Source organism: Microtus oregoni, unplaced genomic scaffold, assembly GCF_018167655.1.
Source record: "Microtus oregoni isolate MIOR12 unplaced genomic scaffold, Mior012 000004F_ref0000308, whole genome shotgun sequence".
Classification (NCBI taxonomy): domain Eukaryota; kingdom Metazoa; phylum Chordata; class Mammalia; order Rodentia; family Cricetidae; genus Microtus; species Microtus oregoni.
Window position 1 is genome coordinate 19,688,649 of NW_024543063.1, and position 16,504 is coordinate 19,705,152.

Consider the following 16,504-nt stretch of genomic DNA (forward strand, 5'->3'; position numbering starts at 1 on the left):
GTTTTTAAGAGAGTGACCCTACAGAGTCAAGGAATACCTCTGGTACATGGTCCAAATAGTTTTACTACTCGAGAAATGGTATTAAAAGCCACGCTACAGAAAAGCAAGTTAGAGTAAGTGGCTACAGGCTCATGAAGTAATCACTGTGCAAAAGGAGGGAAATTTCAGTTCTAATATTCCCATCTAGTGTTCATTTTAAACAATGTTTGCTTTTAAAAATTAAACAGGTCAAGGGGGTGGTGGCATACACCCATAAACCGAGGCTAAGGAAGAAGAATTTAATGTTCTAGGTCAATCTGGCCTATACAAAGAGAAGCTAGCCATCTTAAAACAAAAGGTGGGGTCCTGGAGTTAGCTCAGTCTGCAAACTTGCTTGCTGCCAAGACTAATAGCCCAGAGTTCCACTCCCAGGACAACACACATAAGAAAGAGAAAGAGACCCCGCCCCTTCAAGTTTTCCTCTGCCCTCTGTATATGCACAAAATAAGTACATGTTAAAAAAAATTACTTAAAGTGCCAAATAAAAGAATTCAGTAGAATATTTAGGACACAAATTCTAACAAACTTGGGTTATATGCAAGCCAGAAAACTCAGTTTTGTACATGGTAAGTCTTTATGAAACATCTGACTTCTTAAAGAGCAACAGTTCCACACCTTTCACAACTTAACAACACTCTAAAGAGCCAGAGTAGTCATGTGCTGCTCACCTACACCTTCCTGGCTGACCTCAATTATGGCCAAAGTTACAAACGCTCTAATTCTCTGTGAAAGTTGATGTGGTCAAGCAGGTTAATTAAACTCAATTTCTCACATGAGTATCTATAACAATGTTTTCATTCATTTCTTACAAGAGGGAAAAAACTTTACAAATACTAAGTATTTATTCTGCTAGTAAACAAACACTTCAAATCACACTTTCAAAATACCCCCAAACTAAGTATTCAATAACTAGTCTGTCAGAACATGTTTGAAGAAGCCTCATAGCTTAATCAGAAGGAAATCTGACAAAAAGTAATAGAAGTTATTTTCTAACAAGGTTCCTTTCAAGCCATGAAAGAGAGGTTAAAAAAGCCTAACACAATGAAGACAGAAACAACAGTAAAAAGGCAGAACACAAAAAAGGTTCTTTTACAGGATCAGAAAAAGAAGTCTAATTAAGCTAATATATTACAAAATGAACCAAGCATATAATTTTGTACATAGGTAAAGTTTAAATAGTAAGCCGTACACTTCCGAGTGAACACTAATAAACTTAGTAGAAAAGCAGAGGATGTTTCACTAAACCACTGAGGAGTAGGCTCAAAATCACAAGAATGTGAAAAAATTTAAATAAATAACATTCTAGTTGTTAAGAGAAAAAAATCGTGTACCCCATTTTTTGCCTTCAAATTTAAAAATAAAAAACCTTTAATAAAATAAAAACTAAAGCCGGGTTTGGTGGTACACACCTTGAATCCCAACACTCAGGAGGCAGAGGCAGGCAGATCTCTTGAGTTTGAGGTCTAGCCAGGGCTAGAGAGAGAAATTCTGTTCCCTAAAACCAAATCAATGGATGGATGGATGGATGGATGACTGAATGAATGAATGAGAACTCAAACAGAACAAAACAAGAGCAACAAGTAAATAACAAACATTAAGTGGTGGTCAGGATGCAGTAGACAATTCAGGAATTGTCTACGAAAATATAAAATAAATAAAAACCATATTTGTGTAAAGCTGTAAAATTGTACCAAATCATATTAAAAATGCATAGTTCTCTACTGTAAAATTTTATAATCAATGAGCAAGAGGAAAAAGTTAAAACATTAGGAAATAATCTCCATGTAGTTCAGAAGACAAGTGACATAATTCGGAGGTTAGGAACCAGGGAGATGGTTCAGTGGTTAACATCACTGGCTGCTTTTCCTGAGAATCCAGGTTCAATTCCCAACACCCACATGGTGGCTCACAATGGTCTGTAACTCTACTCCTGGGGATCTGATACCCTCTTCTGGCCTTGGCAGACACTATATAAATATAAGGCACAGACATCCTTGCAGGCAAAAAGAAGCACAGATTCAAGGAGCATAAAGTACTTCCTTCAATCAGTCCTGTTTCTGCCACTTAATAAACTGACCTTTACATCTGTTTTTATCCATAGCATTTACCTTAAATGGCAACCAATTGCAATACTGACAATAGAAAGAACTGCTAAAGCTACCATTTTTTGCCTTCAAATTTAAAAATAAAAAAACCTCTAATAAAAACTAAGCCAGGTTTGGTGGTACACACCTTGAATCCCGACACTCAGGAGGCAGAGGCAGGCAAATCTCTTGAGTTTGAGGTCAGCTTTTAAATTCTAGGACAGCCAGGGCTAGAGAGAGAAATTCTGTTCCCCAAAACCAAATCAATGGATGAATGGATGGATGGATGACTGAATGACTGAATGAATGAGAACTCAAACAGAACAAAACAAGAGCAACAAGTAAATAACAAACATTAAGTGGTGGTCAGGATGCAGTAGAAAATAGTATCAACATCTGTCAAAAGACTAAAATCAGAGTTAGCTGATGACGAGCAGTTGTGCTTTGTACACACCCAAAATACAGCAAGCAGGGTCCTAGAGGGGTGTGCATTCCAATGTTCACAGGAGCAATTTCCAGTCATGAGTGGATGGGACAAACAAAATATGGTGCATATATAAAATAGAGTATTATTCATACTTTTGGGGTAGGGGATAGCATATAGGAGCAGGTATTAAGTAGAGAAAAAAAACCCCACAAAACCAAATACTGTATTGCTCCACTTACACGTGGTACACACAGCAATCAAATTCACTAATGCAAAAATCAGAATTGGGGACTGGAAAGGTTATTAACGGGTAAAGAGTTCTAGCTTTGCAAGAATTTTACAGGATGGTGTTTGCCAGATATATAAATTAAAGGCTGGAGATCTGTATAGTAAGAGATGTTTACTGTCATATACCCAGGCAAGTATTTTATTTTTATTGCTTAACTACTTTTAATGCTATGACTACTTAAAAACAATGATAAAGCATACACTGGGAAGACTAAATCATAGTGCTTAAAATGGTGCCTGGCCCACACTATGGACTATGAAAAGTGCTGTCAGCTATCATTAAATAGATCACTTATCTATTTATCATTGAGTAGATGTTGTTACACAAGGCTGCTATCAATCTCCTTTAAGAGTTCCTAAAGAAATTGTGATCCACTTAATACAAATCTATCCATGCTCCCTGTTTTCTTCCTTTTCCCCATTTCCCAGATATATCTTGCTTTTCACTTTCGATATTAAAATAGTTCCAAGTTTTACAGTTGGAAAAAACCCTGAAATTTTAATGATCTAACCAACACATCCTTAAACAGATTCGACAGATGGTTTTGCGCCCCCCGCCATGAAAAAAAAGTCTTGTGTGGTAGGTACATAAACACACATATCCTAGGAGAGGATCCAGGAATTTCAGCCATGCACTAAGAATTCTCTGGTTCCCAAAAAGCACCAGGGGTCTTATACAATAAATCTCACCCAGAGGGTTAAGTAAATAAATTAATGACAAAGTAGGAACCAAAGCCAAGACTCTCTTAATTCATCATTAAGCACTTTCTCACTGTTTCAAACTTCCCACATAATTGGCAACACTCCACTCCAAAGTAAGCTCTATTCCATGTGCTTCATCAAGAAATTTGTGCTATAAGGACAAAGCTCTCATAGAGCTTCAAACCAGACAAAATCCCAGTACTGAACTGAGAAGGGTACACACAAAGTGCCACCTCTAGCAAAGCTATTTCCAATTGATACCTACTAGGAAAAGGGAAATCAGTTTTTTCCAATCGAGTGTTACTTGGGTATATCAACCACACTCAAGGGAAAGGCCCATACCCAGGAGCAGTTGGCCATTCCAGTCATTAGTTTTCTGGGTAATTCAGACTGAAAATGAAAGGCTCCCAATTAGCCCCAAGTATTTGTATCTTCTAGTATACACATAAGGAAACAGTGACTGGAGCTGGAGTGTAAGTTCAGCATGAAAGAACTTACATGCTCATAGCAAACTCTAACTCCAGCTACAGGTCACCTGATACTTTCTTCTGATCTCCAAGAGCAGCAGGTACAAATATATACATGCAGGCAAATGCACACAGAAAAATAAATCTAAAATAAGCAACAACAACAAAAAACCCCAACAAAACAAGAAGCAAATTTAAACTAAAGCAGTTACAAACTCTAATGCCTTCACCTGCCAAATAGGCAGTACAAATCTGACTCCTCCCTGCAAAGGCTGAAGGACCTATGTGAAAGAGGAGGTGGAAAGATTTTAACAGTCAAAGGTGGCAAATGACTTCAAGGAAACTGGTTTCCAGATACAACAAAGATGGATGTCAAATGTGACAATATGCACAAGACCTGAAAAAGCTAAAACCAGAAAAAAAGAAAAAAAAGAAAATTCTCAGCTCAGAGAAGAGGATCAAATCCCATCCCAACTGGGGAGCTCTGGTATTTGATGGCTGGTAGGAGAGGAAAACTCAAGTCATCCTTAGTACTACTATGGATTCACAAACACCTGGTATATTCACAACTACTCACACCCAGGAGTACTTGGCCAACACAGACCAAACTTGATACATAACGAGAACATGAAGTTGGGAGGGTAGGGAAGTGGGGGAGAATTTAGGAGGGGTTGAGGAAGGGGATGAATATGATCAAAATATATTGTATAAAATTCTCAAAAATAAAAATATAAAAAATACATATTAAAATTACTTCATTTCAACACATATACATTTTTCTTAGTCTAAAAATGTCATTTCTGAGCCAGGTGGTAGTGGCACACAAACAAAACTCATTTCTGGTATATTTTAGCTAAAACCAGAACAGTACATATATTTAAAAAACATGAAACAGGAAAATGAAGGACATAAAGATAAAACGAAAATCTGGCTATGGAATGAAGCTAAATCTTTCTGAATCTAAAGTAAGACTTTAATAAGAATTTTGAAAAGGCAGTGAATTCAAAAAGAGCATATAATATATACTGCTTGTATGTGTCTAGTTTGCACAAGGAGCTACACTAGGTTTATGACACAATGGCTATACAGGCATTCATGTCCCTGACCTCAGTGCAGCCTAGTAGGTAAGTCATACAATACCGTTAGTCCACCTTTTCTGAAGATTTGCTTTCAATGGCTCCAAATTAAATGTAAAATTTTAAAATAAACAATCCCTAAGTTTAAAATAATACAGCGATTCCATACATGAAACCTGACTGTCGCACTCTGACCTACCAGACACAATCAATGCTGTCTATAATTTCCATACTGCATTAGTCAGCACCCTATCCACAACCTCCACTTATTAACTCAGTTTTCAGATCAACAAGTAATTCTTTTATTCAAATACTTCTTATACTAAGTAACAGCTCCAAATTTCAGTACACCGTGACTACTATGAATGTTTCTAAACAACAGTTCTGAGTACAAAAAGAGCATACTTTCAACCAATAGGGCATAACCCATCAGAGACCACTAATAAGAACTCGCCATTTTCCTTGAGACGGGGTCTCATATAGCTAGCTTAGTTTGGCTTCTAACAAATTTTGTAGCATAAAATAACCTTTAACTTCTGATCCTTTTGACTTTGCCTTCCAAAGGCAGGTATTATAGGCGGGTCACCACTAATTCCACACCAGCTTTGACAAGAAATTTCAAAACTTTAAGTCAGAACAAGGTCAGACTTTTTCAAAACGGAGGATTATGAGAATTCTCAGAGAACTTAAGTGATATGATTTTTGTTCTATGGAGAAAACAACAAAAACAAAACAAACTGAGCAAACATACAACAAAGGAATATTTGTGGGACAGAATAGTGCCTAGTGGATGCTTTAGGACTAGTACACACACACTTACTTCTAAGACTAATTACACCAATTTTGAGAAAAAAATGTAAGACGATCAGTTTTGGTCAATAGATAAAAACATAAGAAGAAATCAGATTCTAGCCATGGGAGACGTAGGGAAAAGACATTAAAGAAGTGTTAGGTTTCTGAATGGGCAACTAGAATGACAAATATGAGTTCATTTGGAGATGCCAAGTTTGAATGTCTTGTAGACAATGAAGGGTGTCATCAACTAAACAGACGACGTAAGCCAAACCTCTGAGAATAGTGTTATACATACAATTTGGGAATCATGTACATTACAAAGAGCTGTAAGAGTGAGTAGTGCAGTATAAGAAGAAATACCAAAAGCCCAAAGATCCTTTGATTTACAGAGGAGGAAAAGGAGGATGTGCAGGAGGGGCAGTAGCCGAGAACGAAAAAGCAGAAGGCAGGAGACACATAGTGCTTTGTCACAGATCCAGGGCCTATATTAATATAGTAAAAGAAAAGTGCAGTTAGCTGTGCCAAGTGTTGCTAAAAAGTAACAAAGGAGAATGTGCAGTGCTCTCTGTATTCAGAGATGTATACCTCCTCCCTCCATGATGATCCCAGCAAAGACAAAACAGAACAAAACTGAGGTAGATTCTTAACTGGGATGTGTTTAGAGTGGGCATTAAAAAAAAAAAAGAGCCCATTTCCACATATGCTAATGAGACATCTACCTGAGAGATGGGTAAAAGCTGGGGAGATGATGTTCCATCAGAAAAATCTAGTTGAGGCCAGCTGGACTGGGACTGAAAAAGCATGGAGTAAAACCGGACTCTGAACATGGCAGACAAGGAGAGCTGGCTGAGAAGCCAAGGACAATGGCACTGGGTTTTGATCCTACTTCATGTTCTGGCTTTGTGGGAGCCTAGCCTGTTTGGATGCTCACCTTTCTAGACCAGGATGGAGGGGGGAGGACCTTGGACTTCCCACAGGGCAGGGAACCCTGACTGCTCTTTGGACTGGAGAGGGAGGGGGAGAGGAGTGAGGGGAGGGAGAGGGAAATGGGAGGCGGGGAGGAGGCGGAAATTTTTAATTAAAAAAAGAAAAAAGAAAAATCTAGTTGAATTTTATCTTGAGCATGAATGGTTTGAACATGGCCAGTGCTGGTAAGACCAACTAAAAACAAAAACATCAGTAACTCCCAAACTCTTAAGGGTACATACCAGTTAGTAGGTAATATGGTTCCTAACACGGGTTAAAAACAAAAAACAAACAAAAAACCTGACCCATGTTGGAAGTAAATGTCTTTCTGCATTAACGCAGGTGGGGAAAAAAAAGAAGTGCACACAAGTCCTACTGCTACTTCTGCTTTTCTGAGATGGAGATAGTTAAGTCCTTTACCATGAGGGAAGTCAGAGGGCTGAGCAAGAAAAAATAAGAGCTATAGTCAGGAGAGTACTTTCACCAGACAGTAAAAGGGCTGCCAGGAGGCCTGTGACAGTGAACAAATCCTGACACTGACCCACCCAGTATGAAGTTTCCTCCAGTAGAGCACAGGAAAAGGTAAGATAGTTACTGGATCTATCCCATCACTGTGCTACCTACCATATGGGTTAACAAAAACATTAAGGAACTAGAAATACTAATACTAGCTAATTTTTACTGCACTTATTACTATGGCCATGCTTTACATAAATGGTTCATATAAGCTCTATCACTACCCAGATGATGATTTTTCAGTTTAGACATGAGTAACATGACAAGAAGTAATAAAACTGTTTGACATGGTCATATAAGAAGCAGAGCCACATACAAACCTTGAGATTCCATTAATTTGGAAACAGAAATGAAACTGTTTTAGAATGAGTACACATATATTTTCAAATAGTAACAAAATTTCAATTCCAAGTGACTTTATAATGGTTAGCAGCTGGTATAGAATTTAAAGGCTCAGTCCTGTTAAAACTGCAAAGAGAACAAGAGTAGCAAGCTTCCTTTACACTAGTACATGAGATATTTGTTTTCATGTGTTATCTCATTTATCCTAAAACTGTTAACACAAGGTAGATCCATAACCTGACAAAACAATGCTCAAAAAGCGGTTACTTTGGTAGACCTTTTATTCCATCCCAGGAAAATTAGGTGGCCTCTCCCTCACGCTTTTGCCACTAGACACTCAAAAAATCAGGGGTAAAGGCTTGTTTGAATTCACTCAGCAGAAAAGGCTCTAGTTGCTTGTTCTCATTGTAAATACTTTCTGAACGTCATGTTATTCCATTAAGTGAAGGAAACTATGACAAGCTTTTGTTACTGCAACTAAAGAACTGAAAACTGAAGAGAGTAAAAGTCACTATGTCCAGTTCTCCAACATAAACACTGATGCAGGGCTGGAAAGATAGCTCAGTAGTTAAGAGCACTGGCTCCTCTTCAAAGGACCTAGATTCAATTCCCAGCACTCACACTGTAGTTTACAACTGTAATTCCTGTTCCACAGGATTCAATGCTCTTTTCTGGTTTCCACAGACACTGCATGTATATGGTGTACAGACATGCATGCAGGCAAAATACTTATGCACATAAGCAAAGAACAAAAGAAACAGATAACAAGTCATTAAGACTTAATAACTTTGCAGTGATGCAACAAATTAAACTGAAATAATTTAGATTCATCCAAGCTTACAAGTTTTGTTTTGTGTTTTTTGGTTTTTTGAGACAGGGTTTCTCTGTGATTTTGGAGCCTGTCCTGGAACTAGCTCTTGGGTAGACCAGGCTGACCTCAAACTCACAGAGATCCACCTGCCTCTGCCTCCTGAGTGCTGAGATTAAAGGTGTGTGCCACCACCACTTGGCTACAAGTATTTTTTTTTTTAATTGAGAGTAAAATCAGAAGCTGGATGCATGGCTTTAATGTAAGTACTTGGGAGGCTAAGTTTGAGGTCAGCCTGGTCTACACAGTGAGTTCCAGGACAGCCAGGGCTACAAAGAAAAACCCTATCTCAAAAAACCAAACCAAACCAAACCAAACTAAAACATTACCAAACCAAATCAAAAACTGAATGAAAGAGGCAGGGGAAAGCAAGAGAATAAAATTCAAGTTAAAGCCATCTCACTAAACATCTTTTTCTTGACTGATAAAAATTGAAAAACAAAAATATCAAGTGAAACAGATTATATATCCAATGAAGCTCATATCCTAAAACAAGACTGACTGCAGTAATACAACGGCACGAATTTACAGAAGAATGGCAGCTATAAAGAATATAACTATGAGAAACTGTATTAATAAAACATTTTTGTTGCTGAAAATATTTACAGTTAGGTTTCATAAGCTTAGAAATTCAGCTTTTAACTCATGCTGTAACTACCTTTACCTCAGAAAGACATATTAAATAAGGGTTTTTAGTATTTTTTATTTTGAAGCACAAGCACTAAATGCTTGGTTTAATTTTTCTTCTTTTCTTATGCATGCTACTACTTGTGAATGCAGGGGCATATGACTTCCTCCTCATTCTTCTGGAGGCAGAGTCTCTCAACCAAACCCAGAATTTGCCAATACAGATAGCACAGCTAATCTAGTGAGTCAGATTACTCTGGGGACCCTTAACTCCCCCTTTCAAGGCTGAAAATACAGATGAGCCACTAGGTGTGGGTTCTGGGGATCTTAACCCCAGCTCTCTTACTTGCTTGGCAAGTGTTTTACCACTGAGCTGTTTCATCTCTCCAGCCCATTAAAACAATTTTTAAAATCATGTCTTTTCAGCCTTTTATTCTAGTAATTAAATGAATGTGAATGATCTACACTTTATTTACACAGGTTGAGGGTGACTTTTACAAAGGAAGTATTTTTACTTAAGAAACTAAACCTGGGTCTGGAGAGATGGCTTAATGGTAAAGAGCACTTGCTGTTCTTGCAGATGAACTGAGTTCAGTTCATATTATCCACATGGTGGTTCACAGATACCTGTGACTCTAGTTACTGGGGATACAATGTCCTCCCTCCTCTGACCTCTAAAGGGCACTGCGGGAAGTGGTGCTGATACAAGCATGCAGGCAAGACACTCATACATAGAATCTTTTAAAAAACCAAAAGAAACAAAACAAAAACAAACAATCTACAAAGATGTAGCCAGTATCCAACTAAAACTGACAGAAAGTCACTCTTTTGAAATGTTGATTTCTTTTTAAAGGAAACACAAAAAACCTGTACTTACCATATACATTAGTATATCTCTAATCATCACCATGGCTGTTTGATGATCATTCCAAGCTTGATTTAATGTTTGAAGAAAGTTGTTATTCAATGAATTTAGTACATCTTCTCGTACCTATTAACAGAACAATTCATTAGTTTATGCACATAAATACTCATACATATACATGCATGTATTATTTGTTCAATAAAGTAATCAAGTAGAATCCTTAGCTTTAAATCAAAATATTAAGTTATAGGCCAGGCAGAAGTTAATCTATAACACACAGCAGACTACCAAATATGCTCATAAAATCCAGATTTCTCTCTTAAATTCTAGAATCAAAAGCAAACTCCTAGGTATTTCAAAATACCCAGTGGCTTAACAATGTAAAATAAAATCCCAAAACCTTACAGTGAGTAAGGCTTTGTTCTTGGCTCCAGGCTACCAGGCCCAATGTCCTTGTACATAATCCCCAGGGATGAAGCTGAAGACCACGGATATGGAGGATAGTTGCCTGAGTGCATGCAATCCTAGGTCTCTGAGGAGCTCTGTGACTTTGGAAACGTTATTTCACCTACGAAACTTGATATTCTGACATATAAAATAGTATCCTCTTGCAAGACTGAAAGGACAACATCTAAGGTACAGAGAACAGTGCCTATAATTCTCTAAACACAACAAATGCAAACCTCCAGCAGCAACCATGACTGGCCATTGTGCTGCTCACTCAAATCCCATTCAAATCACTTCAATTTCTTCTACTTAAATTTCACCTCCAGTCTTTCTTGACCTCTTCTTCTCTCTCTCCCTCTCCCCACCTACACTATTTCAAATCTCTCTATAAATACATACTCTATTTCTATCTCTGTATATTACATTCTATTTCCAGCTTTCTACTTCTTTACCTTCTGCTTACATTTTTCTTCCTACTACTCACTGCTATCTGACTACATTATATATTTATTTATTGCTTCTTCCACTAAAATCTAAATGCCTCCATAGTAGAAGAATGTCTCTTTTTAGCTGTTCCTCTATCACAAATAGTACAGTGCCTGGTATAGAAAAGATCCTATTAACTGTGAGTCACTTTCAACAAGTTAAACATTTTCATGACGTTTCCTCATGTCTGATATGCCTTCTTAATCCAACCCCAATAGACCACTCACCCTTAGAAGTCTTTCCTATCTACAAGCTTGTTACTACCTTCCCTAAGTTTCCTGTTGTGCTCTCAGCCCAATGGAAAGATTATTTGCCAGGAAGACAGACTCTTCATGTAATTCTTTGAAATTACAGTTGGACTTTCATATCCATGTGTTCCACATCCACATATTCAAACAACAATCAATCAAAACTATTTGGGAGAAAAAGCCTGTTTCCTACTGAAAATAAATACACCTTTTGCTCTTGTCATCATCTCCAAGCAAACACAGCATTAAAAACCTTTTTATAACATTTGTACTATATTTGCTATATGTTATTCAGAGATGAGTTCAAGTACAGGAGTATGAGCTGGACAGAAGTACATGCAGATTTTACACATGAGAACTAACTGAACACTTATTGAGTCTGGTTGCTATGGGGACCTGGAACCAATCCTAGAGGACAAGAAATGAGTACTATGCTGCACACCTCTACAAATATTCAGACTCAAAAGTCTTCCATGGTCCAACTCAATTCTCATTAATTCCAACTTAACCAAGTCTATAACACCAAACATATGTCAAACCTTGTTAAGTTAGGGAGAATCTCAAGCCTTGGTACACTTTTGAAACATACTAATTAATGAATCAAGATATACATATCTATAAAACTGAGTTTTAAATGTATGCGAATAAAATGTCATTCCATAAGAAATCAATTACTAAGTCAGTTAAAGATCAAAAAAACAGAACGCCTTTAACATACAACACACTAAGTTAAAACCAAGAAAATTGTGCCTGATTTTTTTTTTAACTTTTGAACTAACATTTATTTATTTTGTGTGTTTACATGCATGCACACGCATGCATGCATAGATGTGTCTATATGTATGGGAGTGTGAATTACACCCTGTTCATGTAAAGGCCACACAATAACCTGTGAAAATTGGCTCTATATAAGTAGGTCCTAGATACTGAACTCAGACTGACTTGACAGAAAGTACTACTCCATTTTATTAAATGCTAGAGAAATATAAGTTATCAGATTTTAATTGTGAGATCATACATATAACCTACCCTATGAGTAGTATGAAAACTACTAACCTATATCATAAACCCAGAATATGATATATTTTGGCTTTTAAGACTGAGCACCTTAATTTTAAGGTATAACCTCTGAAGTTGTTTCATAAGTATACTGATTATACCAAAAGATACACACACACACACACACACACGCACGCACGCACGCACGCACATTAGCTGATAGAGCTGTTAATCAAATACTTTTACATAAAGTTGATATAACTGTAAAATTATACTAATGGGTAGATATATAATTTCAATCTACATATTGAAGTATTAAGTGATTAAGTGTAGGGCTTGTCAGTTGCAAATATTAGGGTACAGAACACACACGCAGAAGTTGAAACATTCCCATTTACAAATGCTTTCGGTAAGCTCCATATACTTCACTGGACCACTAAGTTTTGGAGAAAGTACTACTCCATTTTATTAAGTTTTGAGAAGTAATTAAATGAGAACCTGACAATGCAGGGCAGGTGTGGTAGTAAACAACTGGGACCCAAGCACTGGGAGGAGACAGAGACATAGAATCCTAAATCCCAAAGACAGCTACACATGAAAAGTCTTGTATTCCAAATACTAAAACATCTAGCCAATTATATTGAGAACTGAACTTTTGTAACTACTAAAATTTAGTTAATGTGAACTGTATTAAATTACTCCAGTTTGAGACTGTATTTCTAATCAGAAAATTATTTCTAAATGTACTCAACACATTTGTTGAATGAATGACAAAACTGACCAATCAAATAAGTTAATATTATAAAATATGTTCTCTAAAATGTGCTAATTTATATACTTTAAAGTATCAACAAATATTTCACATAATATAATGTTTACAATCTATATCAGTGTGGTGGTGATGTCCTCCATAATTGTGCATTTGAATACTTGGTCCTTGCTGAAGAGAGTATGCTGCAGGGAACACCTGTGAGAATTCAAAAGCCAGGTGTAGTTTCTCATGAATTCTTTCAAAGCTTCCTGTTTTGGGTCTGAGATACAAGCTCTCAGTTATCCCTGCCTCTGTGTCTGCTGCCTGCTGCCATACCGTCCCATCATTGTAGACCCTAAACCTCTGGAACTGTAAGTCACAAATAAACCCTTCTTTCTATGTGTTGTTTGGGTCATGATGTTTTACTATAGTAACAGAAAACTATGACAACCAGCCTCTGTGCAAAATTAAAAATACATTAACCAGCACACAATATTTTCCAAAGAACTGTGCTATCAGTTAATAGTGAACTTTTGTGAGGTAAAACCCAGACCCAGTAAGACAGACACCGTACATACTCATAAGTGCATATTAGACATAAAGAAAAAGATAAACAGGCTACAATCTACAACTCCTAAGAAGCTAGGTAACAAGAACCCTAAGAGAGACATGCATGGATGCCCCTGGGAGGCAAAATAGATAAGATCTCCTGGGGGCAGGGGAGAGAAAACATGAGGAAACAGAATGGTTGAGTTGCAGGAGAGACAAAGAGGTGGAGTAATGAAAGAGATATCTTGATATAAGGAGCCTTTATGGGATTAGGGAGAAACCTGGTGCTAGGGAATACCCAGGAATCCACAAGGATGACCCCAGCCAAGACTCTAAGCAATAGTTGAGAGAGTGCCTGAACTAGCCTTCCCCTGTAATCAGATTGATGACCACCTTAATTGTCATCATAGAACCTTCAGTCAGTTTACTGATGGAAGCAGATCCACAGCTAAGCACTGGATGGAGCTCCCAGAGTCCAACTGAAGAGAGGGAGGAGAGGTTATATGAGCAAAGGGGTCAAGATCACGATGGGACAACCAAGAGATACAGTTGACCTGAGGTAGTGGAAGCTCACTGACTCTAAACTAACATCTGGGACACTAACATAGGACCAAACTAGGCCCTCTGAATATGGGTTCTGTGGCTTGAACAGTTTGTGGGGCCACTGGGCAGTGGAACAAGGATTTATCCCTAGTGCATCAACTGGTTTTTTGGAGTCCATTCCCTAGGAAGGGATACCTTGCTCTGGGGAGAGGGGCTTGGTCCTGCCTCTACTTGGTATGCCAGACTTTGTTGACTCCCCATGGGAGGTCTTATTCTTTCTGAGGAGTGCAGGAGGGGTTGATTGGGAGAGAAGGAGGGGAAACTGTTGTTGGTTATGAAAATGAAAATTATTTTTTAAATAAAAAAATAGCTAGCTTTAACCAGGTAGAAAAAAAAATCAGACTAAAAGTTTTGATTGTTTTATTTGTTAAAGACTTATTTATATGTATGAATAGTTGTCTGCAGGTATATATATAGTGCATTATGCACATAAGGTTCCCATAGGGGTCAAAAGAGGGAGTTTAAACCCGAGAATCCTAGAACTTCACTGTGAGTCTCCTGTTGTGCATGATGGGAAACAAAACAAGCCCTCTGCAGGAGCAGCAAGTGCTCTTAATTCCTGATCTTTCTTCCAAGTCCTATGATTTTTAAAAGCCTGGGCATACACACAAAACTTAACAAAAATAAAGTCACTTAGACAGAACTGTTATACTATTCATATTTATCTCTATACTACGAGAAAATTCTTTTAACAATTTCCTACAGAAATCTTTCTACCCTTAAGAAATAAAAGACATTTATTCAGACGTGCAATAAAAAGTAAAAGCAAGATGAAAATTGCACCTTTATGAAAAATTAACAATTTCTTAAAAGAGGATAAGTTGGCACAGAAACTAAAATGTACATAAGTTAATAAATAACTGACTTATTTTTTTAATTAACACAAAAATTGAGAACAGTATAGCAATGTGTATCTGTGTAGTAACATTGTTAATCATTACTTATTTTATTTTTCCACCAGCAGGGCAAATGGCCAGAGTCTGCTGTGGGGCAGTACTAGAATAAAGGACTGCACACAGCAAGCACTGAAAGAAAACTCAGTAAGTTCATCCAGGTGAGCTGCCACGAAGAAGAGAAACATGGTACCGCCTATGATGAGAAGGGTATGCAGTAGAGGACTAATGGGTGTGTGGTACCTAGACTTGTAAAACTGAGAAAGCCTCACACAACAGTCTGCAGAAAACTAAAGGCATCTAAAAACTTTTAAAACTGGTTAGTCAAGAGAAGGAAAAGACCACCACTGGCTAAAAAAAAAAAAAAAATTTACAAAGACCCATCTGATATCCAAAGCATACAAGAACATTTTAAAATTTAATGAAAAATTAAGTAAACTTATTTTTAAAATTGGCAACAGAAGGTACCTAACTATAGATATACTGACAGCAAATAACTGTTCAGAAAATGTTCAACACAAGCCACCATGGATCTGAAAACTGAAACAATGTGGTGATCCTACATGCCTATTAGGATGACTAAACTAAAACCCAGACAAAACCCAATGTTGATAAATATGTGTAACAGAGAACCTCTTAGTCACTGCTGAAAGAAATGCAAACAAGCAGTTATTATTTTTAAAAAAAGGAAAAAGAAAACTTTCCCTTCACTACAAAAATCAACAAACTGGCAAGTGCAAACAGTGAGATACTACTAAGCACTAAAAGGAAATATGGAACCAGGCTGTGAAGTAGAGAAAACTTAAATGCATCACTGAAGCATAGTCAATGAGAGCAGGCTGTACGATTTCAACTGCATGATACTCTAGGAAAGGCAAAACTAAGGAATCAGTGAAATACTGGGTTGTCAGTTAGGGGGAAGGATGAATAGGCAGAGCACAGAGAACTTTGAAGGACAGTCACAGTATTCAGCAGATGATAATGGTTACATACATGCCCAAAATTATACCTTTAATGCCACAGAATCAACTCACATTAAAGGCTTATGTAAGCTATGGGCTCTGGTTGGTAATGAGGTATCAACTGTATGGGTTAACAAATGTTCAACTCCATGTTGGTCAAAAGGGAGGCAGTGAGAGCCAGTACATGGTAAATCATAGTACCATTCCATTTTGCTAGAAATCTAAAATTTTCTCTGGAAAACAAAGGATATTTAAACCAAAAATCCAAAAGCAGACAATTGGCATAAAAGTAAAATGCTACATGGGCAGTTCTGCTAGAAGAAGACCACTGGCTTAAAGGGCCAGCCTTTCTGGCTTTTACGCCACTTCAACTGCTGTAACAGTATTTACACAATTTTGACTCCTGATATTTAAGACACTGATTAATATTTCACATTAACCTTCACTAAAAAAAAAAACCCATGGTTTTATTTGCAAAGCATTAAAGAAAGGGGTTTTATTATA

At 37.3% G+C, this 16,504-nt stretch overlaps 1 protein-coding gene across 3 annotated transcripts in view; it reads right to left on the bottom strand.

The window, feature by feature from the left end:
• The window catches only part of Cul3 (cullin 3), an 81,909-nt gene that overhangs the window by 27,573 nt on the left and 37,832 nt on the right, over positions 1–16,504 (bottom strand). For all 3 annotated transcript variants that reach the window (XM_041649836.1, XM_041649838.1, XM_041649837.1), the window contains one exon: positions 10,075–10,188. In XM_041649836.1, the coding sequence (XP_041505770.1) occupies positions 10,075–10,188 (114 nt within the window). The remainder of the gene's footprint in view (positions 1–10,074; positions 10,189–16,504) is intronic.